Source organism: Phaethon aethereus (assembly GCF_964289735.1).
Source record: "Phaethon aethereus genome assembly, chromosome: 25".
NCBI classification, from domain to species: Eukaryota; Metazoa; Chordata; class Aves; order Phaethontiformes; family Phaethontidae; genus Phaethon; species Phaethon aethereus.
In genome coordinates, this window is record NC_138601.1 from 3470709 (window position 1) to 3483803 (window position 13095).

Here is a 13095-nt window from a genome sequence, read left to right on the forward strand (position 1 = left end):
CCAAGATGGAGAGCTGAGCTACCAGTGTGAAACAAAGTATTAAAAATCCTCTGTGTGTTTTGTTGGGTTTTTTTTTTTAACTGAGTGTAGAAAATTAGTTAGGTGGCTTGGGGGAATAATAGGCAGGGTCTTTACCAATGTGATTAACTGGCTGTATTTTGGTAATTTGGCCTTTCTGATCCCATTGTAGCTCTCTTGGTAAAATGTCAGAATAAATGCAGCATTAGTTAGATCCCATAGGGGATGCCAGATCAAAGCACAGAATATTCAATTGTTTTCAGAGTTGCTTGGTTTCATTAGTGAAACTAATTACATCAAAATGTGGGTTTGCTCTTCACTCAGTATGTCGTAATGCTAATTTCCTGGGTGGGGATATTGGTTTGTTAGAGCTTGTCTGTTTTTGCAGTATTAACTTGAAGTTGTAACTCCTACTGATTTTCAGCTCTTCTCTCTGCAGGCATTTGATTTAACAGAACAGAGATACGTAGCTGTGAAAATACACCAGTTAAATAAAAACTGGAGAGATGAGAAGAAAGAAAACTATCACAAGTAAGTAAGGCTGTAAAGCAGACAGCCAGGTTTCCAAATTCCCCCTGTATTTGGTTATCCAGTGTCTGCGAACAGACTACTATTTTTTTTCCTGCGCTTTGCTGCTTTTCAAAAGCCAATCACTGTCCCAGTAGCTATTTGCAAAAATTAGGGTCAGATTAGAAATATCTTAATCATGGTCACACACACACACACACAGTTTTGTATAAGCACAAGGTTTTAAAGCACAAGGAGTGCTCTACTGAAGAAAGCATAAAGTGGCTTCTCCTCTGTGAAATGTCTTGTGGGAAACAATTGTTCATGCCCGTCTTCCAGGTACACACCTGCATTGTGCTCCCTGAAAGCCTTCCCCTTCCCTTTATTTCCTAGAATACTTAATGCTTTCACAGATGATTAGGACTATACCTATGTCATGGCCTGGAAAAGAGTTGCAGGAAGCCTTTTGGTGTTGGTAACACTTGCTCCCTAATGCTGTGCATTAGATGAGCTCTGCAGAATGGCAGCCAAGACTTCTTGATAGAACTTCTAAGATAAAACTGTGATGTTAATTCCCCAACAAATCACTGAGCTGGATATGAAGCCTGGAAGTTGGGCTGTTGAGCATCATGGAATTTTTCTAGAACTTGCTGATTTTTGTATTCAGCTATCTTGGATCCCTTAACGATTTATTATGAGGTTATTCTATTTTGGCAAGCAGTACCATTAATCAAGATCAGTTGTTTTGTAGTATTGCCAGCATTTGAGATGCACTCAAATTCTGTGGTTCTCAAGAACCGTTCTGTGCAGTTCCTCATTTGCTTTCTTTTTCTTAAATTGTCTGAATAATGTTGCATGGGTTTGAAGTTGGACTGCTGTGTGGTATGTCTGGGTTCGCTATCTGCAGAACTTAGAATTAAGTCACTTGTATGACTAATGCTCAGACTTTCCTATTTTCAGACATGCGTGTAGAGAGTACAGAATTCACAAAGAACTGGATCATCCTCGAATAGTTAAGCTATATGACTACTTTTCACTGGATACTGACTCGTAAGTTATGTTGCTGCATCCTTTGACTTTTTTTTGGGTCACATTCACTGCAGACAAAGTAGCTGGTCTCTTAAAACTTCCCAGGAGAGTCCAGAGATTGTCCACACCAATGTTACAGACTGTACTGCAGATATGTGAGGCAGTTTCAACACACATTGGTTTTCCAGAGACACTAGCTCACAAACCAGTACGCCGTATTATGTCAGATGTGGTGCTTTACTAGTAAACCTACTCTTTGTTGGCCTGGGCAAATGCCCCAGCTGATACAGCCTTCTGCTTCTGGATCTAACACTTAATGGGGGATCTCTGACCCTTGTACTACTGAGCAATGAGGACTGTGGTCCTGGTAGTTTTATTTTTAGCAAGGGATTAATAAGCCGGAGGACTCTTTAATATGTTGACCAAATAGGTGAGTCTTACAGACAAGCAACAACAAAGTGTTCTGGTTTCTATCAGGTGCCTTAATTACAATAACTACTGTTTTTTCTTCAGGTTTTGTACAGTGTTAGAATACTGTGAGGGAAATGATCTGGACTTCTACCTGAAACAGCACAAGTTAATGTCGGAGAAAGAGGCGCGATCCATTATCATGCAGATTGTGAATGCTTTAAAATACTTAAATGAAATCAAACCTCCCATCATACACTATGACCTTAAACCAGGTATGCTGTGCTGCTAGCTGACATGCTTAAGGATGCTAACTAAAGATAATAGGGTTATAAGCAACATGGGGACGTTTTACTTTAGTCAGACAGCAAAAAGGAGACAGGGCTGTCTGGGGAAACTAACTTGCAACAAGAGAAAAACTAAAATGCATAGAACATGCTGTAAAAAGGGTATTGTCTCCCAGAATTGCAACATAAAACAGGGAAGAAACGTTCCAGAAAAAGTAGCCTCCTTGTTCAGAATGAGCCCTTGAACCACCCTCTGTGTTTGGTTTCCAAATGTCCTGCTTGTATTCTGCTGTTGAGAGGTTCTGTTACTACTTCGTGAAGGTTCCAGATATTACTATTGTGTTTCATGTTCCGACTCTTCTGGCTTACTCTTTCTGTAATCATCTGCCTGAAAATTTGGTGGCAGAAGCCAACTTGGAGGCGTTCAGTTTTTCATATCGTGTGGCAGCTCACAAAGCTGAGGACATACTGTCAAACTGTTTGCTCAGGTCTGCCTTTGAAGTCAGTAGCACCTGCCATGTAGAAGGTCTTCTCCAAATGTTGTTGCAGATTTCCCTTTATCATTGTGCAGAGTCATGAAGGGAAAAATGGGAGTGCTCTCTTTTGGGGTCATGCATATTGGCTACATAGCTTTTTTTTTTTTCCCAGTCGAGTGAAATTCAGCCATCTCTTTGAGCAGTTATCCCTGCCTTGTCTCCCAATACTGGTGGCACTTCATCAGCATTGTGTAATTGGTGTGTGATGTGGTTTATTGCATCAGCATGAGGAATCTGTACAGGAGGTGGTGCTGTTGCACTAGTTCTAGTGACGCGGTTTCTTGCCCCAACTGCCGACACTGTTCTCGTGTTGTCTGAGCATGCTGCACAGCTCTGCCTACAGTTGTCTAAAACTGTGATTCATCCACTGCCATCATGCGCGATTCTGCTGCTTTATTGTAGGCTTTGAGAAAAAGTGATGATCTGACTTCTTGATCCTTAATGGATTTGTAAAAGACTCTTGCCTAAGCAGTAATTGTCCTTTTTGAGCTTAAAAAGCCACTGGGGAGCACTGCCAGGAAGGAGAGAGTTTCTGGCTTGTTGAGAGGCCAGGGCAAGCCAGGACTTCTGGGCAGAATGAGTCATAACTGTGTATGTGTACTTCTTAATCCTCCTTTTTGACCTGCCCTTCCAACAGGACCTTCGGGAGGGGTCAAAACAGCATAGGCATCAAGCTCATTTGGCTAATAGGGCTCAGAATCTGGAGGCTCCAAGTAGTGTCAGGCCACTGGGTGATTCAGGGGTGGGCAGATCAGTTCTAGCACTTGGTGAGAACTGAATTGTCTCTGGAGCTCAGGGTATTGAGTGTTGAAAAACAGCTACACCAGGCTGCTGCTGCTCGCTGTGTAGGTTCTGTGTCCTCTTGTGCAGAGTGCTAGAGTTCAGTGTAATTTTATTCTTGGTTTTTATCCTGCTAGATGTACATCCTAAGGGGCTGTTTCCTTCCTCTGTCTAGGTAACATTCTTCTAGTCAATGGTACTGCATGTGGAGAGATAAAAATCACAGATTTTGGGCTTTCCAAAATCATGGATGATGACAGCTACAACTCTGTTGATGGCATGGAACTGACATCGCAGGGGGCTGGCACTTACTGGTAAGCGTCACCTGGGGCACTTGCAAGTTACAGATCAAGAACAGTTTATAAACAGCTTTGGATCTATGTCAGCTCTGTATGTGCTGCCATTGTCTGTGACAGCTTGAGACGCTGGAGGTTTGAGACCCTGGAAACTGCTCTTGTTGTCACACGGCTCCTTTTGAGGTTGGCAGCTCTTTACTTTTCAGTGAGTTATACATTTGAAAACCGTCTCTTATCCAAAGGCCCTGGTGAAAAACTGCATATGCTGCTGAGATAGCAAGCTCTGGAGTGGAGCTTGGCTGCTATTTCACAGTCCATAATGGCACTGTCTAACAGTTTAAGCAAGGAGGAGGAGAACACCATGCCTATTTGGAAATTGAGGTACATCAGGGAGATGAAAGGAGTATTCCACCAAAATGAGGAGGTGAAAATCCATAGTTAGCTGTTACAAAAGACGTAAATCTTGCAGTGCTTCCCTTTCAAGTGTCATGTGAAAGATGTTTTCAGCAATACTTTATCCTCAGTGCCAAGTGTTGTCGCTGCATCACCCATGGCTGAGAGCAAGACCTACGGTGAGTGGCAGTGAACGCAATTCTTAGATACCACCCAAGCTGCAGACTGTCACTATGGGCAACAATTGTACAGGAACATTTGTTAAGGTGTTCTGTATTGTGCAGGTTTGTTCCATTCCTAAAAATGAAACTAGCTGTAGTTTAAGCAAGGCTGAGTGTCTCTAACTAGAATGTGGCATCTGGGGTTGTATTTCTAGAAATATGTATTTTGGCTGTGTTTTTTTCTATTGTGGGATTGTTGGCCAAGCCCTTCTAACAACAAATACCAGTTCTGAAGATAAAAAGAAAATGGGATTGGTTTATGTGCTGTGGTGAAAAGAAACTGACTGTGCTGACCAGCTCAGACCATGAGTGTCTGGAGAGTCCTTGGGATCACTGGTACCAGAACGGGTATGCATTGGTGATCTTGGCCCAAAGATGCACAGGAATGAAACTGGGTCCCTCCAGTCCCAAGAAAATATCTGATCACAGAAGCTTGTTCCTTCCTTTCTAAAGAGAATGATTGAAAGTATTTGGAGTTGCTGCTCATAACCTGTTGTCATCCTTCTAACCAGGTATTTGCCACCAGAATGTTTTGTGGTTGGGAAAGAACCTCCAAAGATTTCAAATAAAGTTGATGTCTGGTCAGTGGGAGTCATCTTCTATCAGTGTCTCTATGGCAGAAAGGTAAGAAGGCTTCATTCTTAGTGATGATTCCCAAACCTTTTGGGAGGCAGCCCTGGCTTCTGCTTCCTTCTCCTCCTCAGGCTTAGAAGGTGCTTCTACCTTGTCCCCTTGCCATCAGTTCCAAGGCAGAGTTCATGTTAATGAAGTGGGGAGAATTTACTAGGCTGTGTTTTGCTCTACATGGCACTTCCTTCAGAAGCAATGTTCTGCAGAACATCTATTTCCACTGGGCCTGTTCCCACAGAGGCCATTATGGGCAGGACGAGTGTATTGTTCAGGGCCAGACACCTGACGTTCTTGGTCTGGCATTGTTTTGTGATTCTTTCAATGCACTAAGTCTTTGTCAAGCCTGATACTGCTTGACAGCAGCAAGTGTTTTAGAAAAAAAGACCCACTGTAGGATTTTTAGGATGGCTTTTGGAAGGGAAGAGTCTGGGTCAGGAAAAAGTGATTTGTCCTGAGAAGTAATTTGTTCTATGACAACAGAAGAAAAAGGTTGGAGCAGGAAAAGGATTCCATCCACTCTTGTTTTTATGAGTGCTTGGTAACCAAGTGTTGTGAAAGCCTGGGCTGACAAATGCACAGTGTTGCTTAGTGTTGTCAGTCAGACAAACAGTGGAACCAGCCCAGCAAAGATTGAAGTGTGTGAATCTCCTTAGAGATAGCTTAGGTAGACGAAGGCCCTCTTGCACGTGCTGAAGCTGCCTTACAAGGTCTGGAAGCAGGTGAACATCCCTCCTGTCTGACCTGGAAACACCCCAGACACGTTCCGGCTTGGTCACTTCTGTTCAGTTTAAGCATGGGAGCAATGTGTCCTACTCATCTGGTTGGAATCTGCAGCACCTTCACAGCATTCGTGGGCTTCTTGCCTGGAAAAATGCTGATGTCAGGTGGTGATAGACAGTAGCGTTATAGGTTGTTTAAGGCTTGTCATCAACCTTTAACAACTGTTTTCCATTTTTTTTGGTAGCCCTTTGGTCACAACCAGTCACAGCAAGATATTCTGCAGGAGAACACAATTCTGAAAGCTACCGAGGTGCAGTTCCCTCCAAAGCCAGTAGTCACGCCAGAAGCAAAGGTAAATCTTGCAGCGAGTTTGGTCGCACTGTGTATGTCAGTCAGCGATTGGCACTGACAATTACTTCCTCTTGGTTTCCCTAAAACCAGCAAGGAGTTGTGCATTTAATGCTTGCCTCTGCAGAGGGGACAGTGGCTTTGCATTGTTGTAGTTGTCAGGCTGAGGATTGAACGGAATGCAGGGTGTGCCGCTGCCTGTGCTATCTCCTGATAAAAGATGAGCTTCTGGTATAGGAGCTGGGCTGTCTCTAGTCACTGGGGAAGGAATTTCAGTGCTGAGGTTGTCAGATTGGCCCTGCTCCCAAAGAGTTAATCTGTGAAAGAAAGCTTCCTGTTTCTGTCCATCTACTAATTCTTGTTTTGCTTTTGGGGTATCTGCAGGCATTTATCAGACGTTGTTTGGCCTACCGAAAGGAGGATCGGATAGATGTCCAGCAGCTGGCCTGTGACCCATACTTGCTGCCTCACATCCGCAAATCTGTATCCACAAGCAGCCCAGCTGGAGCTGCGATTGCATCAACCTCTGGATCATCCAATAACAGCTCTTCAAACTGAGACAGACTAATAGGCCAAAAACTGCTTGAGAAACCGGCAAAAAGACTTTCAGAAACAGCTTTGGAATAGAGGAATCCGCAAGGGTCTCAAGAAACCTGTACCAGGTGCTTTTTTTCTCTTGCTTTTTTCCATCCATAGAGCATGACAACATCAACTCTCATCAAGAAAACCTTCAGCATCTAGGCCAAGCCATGTGGATAGGAGATGGCTTGAGGTTTATCCAGTAAGTGACCACAAAAAGGTGGCTGCTCTGAGCAAGGAGGGGAAACTCAAGAAAATACAAAAAGACATGGTTCCATGTACTGTGAACTTCTGAACATGCAGCCTTGGGGAATCCAGGACGCCGTGTGTGCTTCATATGAAGAATGTGGACTTTGGAAAAAGACTGGGCTAGTCCAGTGTTGATATTTAAACATTGTTCTTTTTCTTTTAATAAAGTTTAGGTAACATCTCCTGAAAAGCTCGAAGCACCAAGGTTCAGCTGGGGATGGTGTATGACTCTTTGCCCTTTGGAGGGGAAAAAAGTTGATCCTGCCTGTTCATGGCACTAGAGTTAGTGTTTTACCCCTAATTAATTTCAGTTTTTTAAAAATAACAATTTTTTTTGAAGAAAACAGTTTTCTGGTCTCAAAGTGAAACCCGTATTAGCAGGTTCATGGCAGTGTCCATTCTGCAGATGGTGCAGCTTTCTGCTCCCTTGGGGTGGCCTCTTATGAACAATTCACGTTCTCAGGAGGGTGGTGAAGCCCCTAGGAGAACAGGTCTGTGTAGAACTCCTGTGATCAGAGTGGATCACAGCTCAGACTGCCACAAGGTTTTCAGCTGCTGCTTCATAGCTCTCACAACGGTTGCACCTTTTTAATTTATTTGAAGTGCTGTTCTTTTTGAAAACACACCCTGACATGTTCACAACGTGCTCTCTGCTCTCATGAGTGTGATATCCCTTGACTGTTGAAAAGGCAGGCGGTGAACGGGAAAGAATCGGAGCACAGCTCAGTTGATCACAGCTGTAGTCTGTGCTCATGCAGTACTGTACATATCTTGTTCATGTTATAAAAATCCAAAGCTGAAGACTTGTCTGCTCTTCTCAGTTAGGTGACTTGGCAGCAAAGCTTTCTCTCCCCCTTAACACTTTCCTTTTAAAACTTGCTGACTTTCCTAACTTGCTGCCATCGCTGCATCCAATTTCAAATGAGAGGGAATGAGATAATGCTCTAGAAGGGAGCAAACACCCTAATTATTATTTTTGTCTCACTTCTGTAATCTGCCTGGAGGGGTCTTAGACCTTCAGCTAGAGTCTGCCTGCTGTGAAACGCAAGCCTCTTGTCCCCACTCTGCACCCTTTTCCCCCACATTGAAGGAAAACTGAAAACACACACAAAAAGCACAGCACTTGAACATGTGGCAGCCAGGTTGGAGTGCTCCTAACATGTGGCAGGAGTTCATAGCCAGAAATATTTAAAGATGCAGTGTTCAAGAGCAAGGTTGGTCTTGGGAGGGAGCTGAGCAGTGCATTACTGCAATTCAGGGTGGTGTTTAAAAAACAGATTACCCTGTGCACACTTCCTAACCCGTGGTGTGGACTGTCCTCTGTGCGGCACTTCCAGGTTTGTTACCTGCAGCTCCGGCAGCACGTGGGCTCTTTGGGGCGCCCAGTACCCAAATGGCATTCTCGTGGCAAGTGATGTTCTCTGTCACGCACTTTCAGAGAGAGCTATCACTTGTCTGCCTTACTGTAAGCTGTTGTCTGTCATTATTGTGTTTAAACCTGATCAGGAACTTTTAGTTAACTAAAAAATGGAAGTCTGAAATTAAGCAATGGACCTGGGAAGTGGAGAACTCTGCTGCTTTGATTTTTATTACTATTTTTGTAGTGACTCTTGGACTTTTAATTGGATGTATTTACCTGCAGCTGCATTAAGGTGGTCTCTAAACTGTAGTGTTTTAAACAAAGAAAAGAAATACTGCATCTTTAAATCCTCAGCCATAATTTCTTAGCCCTTTCCATCCCTGCTGCTGTACTCCAGAAGTTAACTGTTGAGCAAGCAGTGCTTTGACATGTCTAGTCAGCCTCTGTCAGGTGAAATCAGGGTTGATGCTTCATCCCCTTTGCTGAAACTGATGATTTGATGTCTGTCCACATTGGGGAGAATTCTAAAAGGATTTTTTCTACCCTGGCCCCATTGTTTCTTGGACATACAGTGTGTGCTATCTCTGTGGGTGTGATTAGTTTTGTGTCAGATGCATTTACTCCTGCTGTGCAACACCCATCCAGGGGCCTGGGGACAACGTTGGCCTTTCCTGGGGCTGACAGCAGTGAAGAACCCTGGTAGAATTCTGGCTGCGACACCTCCTTGTTAATATGGGTTTCACTTCCAATAACAGACCCTATTGCCACACTGTTCATTTACTTAAAGAAAAGTGTATGAAGAATTTGTAACTTAAACCAGGCCAGACTGTTTTGGCTCTACCCAACAGATAAAACATGGATATTAAAATAAGTTTTAAGAAACTGATTTGCTTGGCTCTTACTGTTTTGCTCTTCATAGCATCGGCACAAGCTCTCTTACAGTGGCTGCGCAGAGGTGACATGGGACCAGCTGAGGAAGGATGGAGGAAGGTTGCATGCAACAGCTCAGAGCAGTGAGATCTCCGCATCGGAGCGGGGAATCGCTCCCTGGACAGACTAATGCTGAAAATTATTGAGTCTCGTGTAATTACTGGCGTTGATCTTGTGCTGGAATATTGAGACAGACATCTGAGGTAGGTTCGACCCTTATTTCCAATAAAGTAGCAGCTGCCTTAAGAAGCTGTATATGTTCAGGACACAAAAAACGCCTTTTTTTGTGACCATTGATGAAAATTTGTGTTTAACTTCCCTGCCTGGGCTGGTTGTGCCGCTGCCTGCTGGCCGCTCCCCAGCCCACGGGCACCCAAGGCTCTGGTTTCAGTCACCCAGAATAACTGTGTTGAGCAGTAATGAGAAACTCAGCTCCTTTAACTTCTTACAGCCAAGTCTTGCCAGCTTTAAAAAAAATACACAATAGAAAATGAAAAAGGACCTTGGCAGCTGAAGAGATGTCAAGAGTGCTTATATCCAGACTAATAACCGGGGAGCGCCAGTTCACACGCCCAGCTCCTCTGCAGGTGTGTCGCAACCTCTGTGCAGGGCATCCCCACCATGAAGCAGGCGGTACTTGCCCACCAGAGCCTGGTTCCTCTGGAGGAAGAGTGGCTGGCGATCAGGATTTTGCTGCCAGCCTGACATCACCCTTGCTGCACTTGAAGTTAAAGCCTGCTTTCGGCTGAGCGTGAGTGAAACCGAACACCGAGCACAGCTCGGCTCCCTCCCCGCTGCTGCAATTGATTATTTTTCACCCCCCTGTGCCAGTTTTGATGATGCGACACAGATTTCGGCAGGGGGAGGCGGCGGCGGCGTTTCAGCAGCGAATGCGCAAGCGGTGGCGGCAGCAGTCAGGCCACCGGGCCAGGTACCCACCACGTGTGCGTGGCGTGCCCGGGAGCGGGGACGTACGCGGGATTACACGCTCAGCTTGATGCCAGCGGGAATGAGACTTACTGAGGGGCTGCCTCGCTGGATGCTTCGCCTCCTACGTTAGTGGTTAGGAGTCACGCTATGCAATGAGCTTCCTTCTGCCAAATGGGCCAGTCCCAGTTTATTTTGTGACCTGGCAAACGCTCGACATGAGGTTTGCTACCGCTGCCAGTGTCTCCCTGGGGTTTGCTGCCAGAGGATGTTATTTTCTGGGTGCTATGTGAGCCTGGCTCAAGCAGCCTTGACTTAAACCTTCCCACTCCCAGCATGGAGGGGGAGAGGAGACTTGCAGCACATGGAAGCAGGACCTGGCACAGCCTTGACTCCCACCCAGCCCCGAGGTGCCTTTTCTATGAAACGCTGATGAAGCTTTGCACCGAGACCCTGAATTTCCGCTGCTGCCCGTGGCCCCCGTGCTGCCTGCGGAGCCTGCGGGGGCAGCCGGGTGCCCTGTGGCCAGCACCCTGGGTGGGGGTGAGAGGCCAAGCAAACGTGGAGCCTCTCAGCTTCCCCTCGCCACGTTCACGCCTAGGAACAGGCGTCCTGGCCACAAGGATGCTATTGTCTGTGCCGGCACCAGGGCTGAGACACGCTCTCATTTCATGCATTAACTGCGTGGGGGTGCGAAGGATGGGAAAAGCCGCTGGCGCGTGCTGTCTGGTGAGCAGCCGCGCGCTGCTGCCAGCGCCGCCGCGCCTCCGTGCTCCTCTTCGCTCCCAGCCCTGCAAACTCTGATCCAGTTTTCGATTCTTGGAGAAGTAAGGAGGGGGGTCAGAGGAACCGCCTCCTCGGGCTGCCGGAGGGCAGACGTTGGCCTGTTTAGGAGCCTGGTTGACAGAGTCCCTGGGGGGACGCTCCCGAAGGGCAAAGGAGTCCGGGAAAGCTGGACATCCTCCCAGAAGGAAATCTTCAAGGCGCAGGAGCAGGCCGTCCCCGTGTGCTGAAAGATGAGCTGGCGGGGAAGAAAATGGGCCTGGCTGAACAGAGAGCTTTGGCTGGACCTCAGGAAAAAAAGGAGAGTTTATGACCTTTGGAAGAAGGGGCAGGCAACTCCGGAGGACTACAAGGATGTCGTGAGGTTATGCAGGGAGAAAATTCAAAGGGCCAAAGCCCAACTAGAACTTCATCTGTCTACTGCCGTAAAAGACGATAAAAAATGTTTCTATAAACACATTAGCAACAAAAGGAGGTCTAAGGAGAATCTCCAGCCTTTACTGGATGCGGGGGGAAACAGTGACAACAGATGAGGAAAAGCCTGAGGTACTTAATGCTGCCTTTGCCTCAGTCTTTAATAGTAAGGCCAGTTGTCCTCTGGGTTCCCAGCCCCCTGAGCTGGGAGACAGGGATGGGAGCAGAATGAAGCCCCCATAATCCGAGGGGAAATGGTTCGCGACCTGCTACACCACTTAGACACATGCAGGTCTATGGGGTTGGATGGGATCCACCCAAGGGTACTGAGGGAGCTGGTGGAAGTGCTCACCAAGCCGCTTTCCATCATTTCTCAGCAGTCCTGGCTCCCTGGGGAGGTCCTGGTTGACTGGAGGTTAGAAAATGTGATGCCCATCTACAGGAAGGGCCAGAAGGAGAATCTGGGGGACTACAGGCCTGTCAGCCTGACCTCGGTGCCGGAGAAGGTTATGGAGCAGATCATCTCGAGTGCCATTATGTGGCATGTACAGGACAACCAAGCGATCAGACCTATTCAGCATGGGTTTATTAAAGTCAAGTCCTGCTTGACCAACCTGATCTCTTTCTATGACCAGGTGACCCACCTAGTGGATGAGGGAAAGGCTGTGGGTGTTGTCTACCTGGACTTTAGTAAAACCTTTGACAGCATCTCCCACAGCATTGCATTCTCCTGGAGAAACTGGCTGCTCATGGCTTGGATGGGTTTACTCTTCACTGGGTGAGGAACTGGCTGGATGGCCAAGCCCAGAGAGTCATGGTGAACCGCTTTAAATGTGGCTGGCGACTGGTCACAAGCGGTGTTCCCCAGGGCTTGGTTCTGGGGGCAGTTCTGTTTAATATCTTTATCAATGGTCTGGGCAAGCGGATCGAGTGCTCCCTCAGTACTTCTGCTTCCCTTTGCAGAAGGCACCAAGCTGGGTGGGAGTGTTGATCTGCTGGAGGGCTCTGCAGAGGGGTCTGGACAGGCTGGATCGATGGGCCAAGGTCAATTGTATGAGCTTTAACAAGGGGCCGGGTCCTGCACTTGGGTCACAACAACCCCATGCAACGCTACAGGCTTGGGGAGGAGTGGCTGGAGAGCTGCCCGGCGGAAAGGGACCTGGGGGTGCTGGTTGGCAGCCGGCTGAACATGAGCCAGTGTGTGCCCAGGTGGCCAAGAAGGCCAACAGTGTCCTGGCCTGTATCAGCACTAGTGTGGCCAGCAGGAGCTGGGCAGGGATCGTGCCCCTGGACTCGGCGCTGGTGAGGCCGCACCTCGAATCCTGTGTTCAGTGTTGGGCCCGTCACGACAAGAAGGACGTTGCGGTGCTGGAGTGTGTCCAGAGAAGGGCAACGGAGCTGGGGAGGGGTCTGGAGCACAAGTCTGGTGAGGAGCGGCTGAGGGAACTGGGGGTGTTCAGTCTGGAGAAGAGGAGGCTGAGGGGAGCCCTCATCGCTCTCTACAACTACCTGAAAGGGGGTTGTGGTGAGGTGGGTGTCAGTCTCTTCTCCCAAATAACCAGCGATAGGACAAGAGGAAATGGCCTCAAGTTGTGCCAGGGGAGGTTTAGATCGGAGATTATGAAAAATTTCTTCACCGAGAGGGTGGTCAGGCATTGGAACAGGCTGCCCAGGGTGGTG

The 13095-nt window shown here is 47.1% G+C and overlaps 1 protein-coding gene across 4 annotated transcripts in view; it reads left to right on the forward strand.

Annotated features, from left to right (window-relative positions):
- Positions 1–6731, forward strand: part of TLK2 (tousled like kinase 2) — a gene marked incomplete at both ends in the record, with an annotated part of 39140 nt that extends 32409 nt beyond the window's left edge. For all 4 annotated transcript variants that reach the window (XM_082010654.1, XM_082010655.1, XM_082010656.1 and 1 more), the window contains 7 exons: positions 458–549; positions 1486–1575; positions 2068–2237; positions 3741–3879; positions 4988–5099; positions 6070–6177; positions 6558–6731. In XM_082010654.1, coding sequence (XP_081866780.1) covers positions 458–549; positions 1486–1575; positions 2068–2237; positions 3741–3879; positions 4988–5099; positions 6070–6177; positions 6558–6731 — 885 coding nt within the window. The remainder of the gene's footprint in view (positions 1–457; positions 550–1485; positions 1576–2067; positions 2238–3740; positions 3880–4987; positions 5100–6069; positions 6178–6557) is intronic.
- Positions 6732–13095: the final 6364 nt, after the last annotated feature.